Source organism: Octodon degus, unplaced genomic scaffold, assembly GCF_000260255.1.
Source record: "Octodon degus isolate 3935 unplaced genomic scaffold, OctDeg1.0 scaffold00016, whole genome shotgun sequence".
In the NCBI taxonomy this organism is placed as follows: Eukaryota; Metazoa; Chordata; class Mammalia; order Rodentia; family Octodontidae; genus Octodon; species Octodon degus.
In genome coordinates, this window is record NW_004524592.1 from 15,473,560 (window position 1) to 15,477,735 (window position 4,176).

Sequence of the window (4,176 nt, forward strand, 5' to 3'; positions counted from 1 at the left end):
TTTTTTTTTTTTTAATTTAGTACAGAGTCTACAAGATCTATAGGGTCTCACTACGCAGATCGGATTCATAGTGCCCAAGTGCTGGGATTATAGGCATGCTCCACCACAGCAGGCCCAGGGATTGAACCCCCAGTACCTGCATCTGCCTAAGAAGGTGGAAGTAAATTAGACATCTTCTTGTACAATTTATTACCCATATTTACTTCATTTGTGAACTGGCCATTCATCTCTTGATCTTTTTTCTGAACTGTTTTGTCACACTGATTTATAACTGCTATTTATCAATTTTTCTATATGTTGAAATATTTATTTTTTAAATTTAGTTCTTAAACTTTGTACCTTATTTTTTTTTCACACAAACTGAAAGTTCTTAAAGTGTTTAATGTTTTATGTAGTCATATCTATGGCATCTATTATTTAACAGTTTCTAGTTGAGGGGTCATAGTTATCAAGTCATTTTTAATATGGATCATTAAAACACTTATCACAACAAGACTTTTAAAATAGCCTTAGAGATGTTATGAAATGAAATTCAAGAAATTTGGAGACAATTATAGTATTCTGCAACCTAAGAACAACCTTACCTCCAACAGTTTCAAATTATCTAAGTCAAGAGTGGGCTCTGAAGCTGCTGCCTCCATCATATTTATACTGTGTAGACCTTGCTTTCGGTCTCCTATGGGAAAAGGAAAAAGAATTTACAAATGTGTGATTTTCTTAAAATGATCTTGATTACTACATTTTTTATTATATTACAGAAGAACTGCTGAAGGAATAAAACTACTGAACTAGTAATCATCTTTGACAATGAATTCTGGAGATGCTTCCACTATGACTTAGTTTAAAGTCATAAGAAATAGTGCAAAAGCTTTAAGAAGATTTTTATTAAAGTTATGCAAATGAATGAATGGGTTCCTAAACAACCCATTAAGTGAATGGTATCTGTGATTTGCTTCAAAATAATTCAGAGCCTGGAACAGGTTAAGGATTCGAGATTTAGATGACACAGTATTGCTGTATGTGATGACTGCTGAAGCTCTTTAACAGGTATTTTATGTAAGTTTGAAACTTTTTCCAAGAAGTAACATGGAAATTTTTGCTGAAGGTAAGAATAGGAGCTATTATAGCCCAGAGATATGTCATGTGGTACTTTTTAGAACTTAGCAGAGATTTTAGAACTTACTTTTTAGAACTTAGCAGAGATTTTTAAAAACAAAATAAAATCTGATTAAATAGCATGTTTCACAAGTCACAGGACAAAGAGTAATACTTTCATAAAATTTTACCTGCTACCATTCTGTATCCAAAGCATAAGGCAACTATCAAAACAGCTAGTACAGAGACTGATGCCAAAGCAATGATTATTGTCTCATCTCGGTTAAATGAATGAGGTGGACCTAAAAGAAAACAAATTTTGAAACACTGTCATCTTTCAAGTAGTTTGTTAAACACAGAGATTACCCTTTAGGTTTTGTTGTTGTTGTTGTTGTTGTTGTTGTGCAGGGTCTCACTACACAGCCCAGACTTGTAGTGATCCTCCTGGATTCTGCCTCCCTAGTGCTGGGATTACAGGCTCATGCCACTACACCCGGACTCCATCGCCGGCTCAGCGTGCCCATGGGCAGGGCCAGCACGGCATGCTGAGCCAGGGATTAAACCATGGCCCCTGTGCTGACCTAAGCAAGAGTTTAGTCCACTGAACTATACCACCGGCCCTGAGACTGCCCTTTAGAAGGCCTATACTCAACAGATAGTAAAATCAGTAATGTTTTTGCATGGAAGGAAAGAAAAAATAAACTTGTGATAATTATAAATTATGCATACATTATTCATATATAGTATCTTTATTTTTTGTATTTTGTGTAGGGTCTCACTATGCAGTTCGAACTCATAGTGATCTTCCTGTTTTCAGTCTCCTCAGTACTAGGATTACAGGTGCGCACCACCATGCCCAGACTTGGTCGCCAGCTCAGGGTGCCTGGGGGTGGGTCCAGCACAGCATGCAGTGCTAGGGATTGAACCCCGACCCCCGTACTTGCATAAGTAGGTGCTTAGTCTGCTAAGCTATCTCACTGGCTCTTCATATATAATATCTTGCACAGACTTAAAACATAAAAAACATGTTAGGTTTGTTACTAATTATTGAAATATCTGTATCTTGGAATTGTATAGACATGATGATATGATGTTTAAAAAGTCTTTAGAATTACATTGGGTTTTAAGTTCTGGAGCTGTAACATCACTCTTCCAGTGAGACTCAGCAAACTGTTTTACTTTGCTGTGTTTGAAGGCCATGGACATAGCTCAGCGGCTGAAGTGCATACCTGGCAAGCACAAGGTCCTGATTTTGATTCCCAATACAAATGCTGCCCCCCCCAAAAAAAAACCTTGAAGTATCTAATACTTTTGAGTTTCTGCTTCTTGATTTGTAAAAATAGTACTCTGTACCTTGTAAGTCAGTTGTGAGGAAGAGATGGAATCCTAAATGCTTAGCAAAGTGGCACATGTACACTAACTACCTATGGAAAAAACAGTAGTTATGCTCACTAATATTGATATCACTAATACTGATATAAAGAACATGGCAGGGCCAGTCAGATAGCTCAGTGGTCTAAAGCACCTGCTTTGGCACAGCGCAGCAGTCAGAGTTCAACCCCCTGCATGCTGTGCTGGCCCCACCTCTGGGGTGCACAGAGACAGGGATTGAGACTGGGTGTGGTGGCACATGCCTATAATCCCAGTGCCTCAGAGGCTGAAAACAGGAGAATCACTATGAGTCCGATTTATGTAGTGAGACTCTGTAGAACCTGTCCTAAATGCATACATACATGCATATATACATAGAACATAGCTTTGTAGGGAGTTAAATCTGAAGCTGACCTAAGGCTCACATCTACTCATTACATGACCTTGGGAAAATTTCTTTACTCTCTGAGCCTAAATTTACTCACTTGCAGAAAAGGATCACATTTATCTACATTATAGGGCTATGGCAAACATGTAAACATTTTACGTGTTAGTTTCATTCCACAGGTTAAATCATACCTAAAACTAATAAATACCCTTTAGGATGGGTAGTTACAAACTTGGGCATATCTAGAAGACAGCAAGTATAACAGTAAAGACATAACAATTTTGAATTGTGATAGATAGGAAACTTTAAAAGTGTCTGTTGGGGCTGGAGAGATGGCTCAGTGGTCTAAAAGCACCTACTTGGAACAAGCTTAGTAAAGCACAGGGACCACGGTTCGATCCCCCAGCACCACATGCCAGCCAGCCCTGCCCCCTGGTGGGCTGAGCTGGCCACACACACACACACACACACACACACACACACACACACAAAATAAATGTAAAAAACAAATAAATAAATAAATAAATTTAAAAGTGTGTTGTAGAAAAAGAGAAAACTTGGGAGGTACAGCTATCTCTATATGGAAAAATGGATCTACTTTCAATAGCTACAGAGAATAACTAGATCAAATCAATGTATCACAATGTATGCTTACCAATAAGTTGTCTAAAATGGGAGTGAATTACCTTGGAAACAGCTATTTTTTATTTACTACAGGCATCCATGTAATGTTTGGCAAGACTGACCAGAATTGAGGCTTTGATGACTGCTAATATCCTTATTTAATCATTCTATTTAGTTAAAATTAAGCATTCTATATTTTTAAATTTTCTTACTTTAGACATTACATGTTCTTTCAAACTAGAAGTTTCTATGGCAAAGAAAGGAGTCCACATTTTATGCCTGTTCTAAATGAAATTTAGGGGGCTGGGGAGATAGCTCAGTAGAATAAGTGCTTGCCTGGCAAGCACAAGGTCCTGAGTTCAGCCCCCAGTTCCAAAGGGGAAAAAAAAACCAAAACAGGGTTTGAACCTTTCTAACTTCTAAATGAAATTTAGCTAACCCAAATTAAACACATTGCATATTAAAATGTCAAAACAATATTTTTAAAGAAGGTATCTACTGAAGTACCAAACTACTCTTAGTTTGTAGAATATTTACTAGCTTTGAATAGATTTCAACATACTGGTAACTATTTTTAACATATATAGTAAGGTATTTTTAACATATACAGTAAGGTATAGACAGAAGAGCTATATATAAAAATTTATCTTGCTACAATGAAGTATGGGAATGGCAGATTTTTCTTTTTTTTTTTTTTT

At 36.9% G+C, this 4,176-nt stretch overlaps 1 protein-coding gene across 1 annotated transcript in view; it reads right to left on the reverse strand.

Moving 5' to 3' along the window:
• Positions 1–4,176, reverse strand: part of Bmpr2 (bone morphogenetic protein receptor type 2) — a 221,587-nt gene that overhangs the window by 47,604 nt on the left and 169,807 nt on the right. Inside the window, exons 4-5 of the mRNA XM_023710087.1 lie at positions 1,287–1,397; positions 585–676 (exon numbers count right to left, since the gene is read on the reverse strand). Of these exons, the coding sequence (XP_023565855.1) occupies positions 585–676; positions 1,287–1,397 (203 nt within the window). The remainder of the gene's footprint in view (positions 1–584; positions 677–1,286; positions 1,398–4,176) is intronic.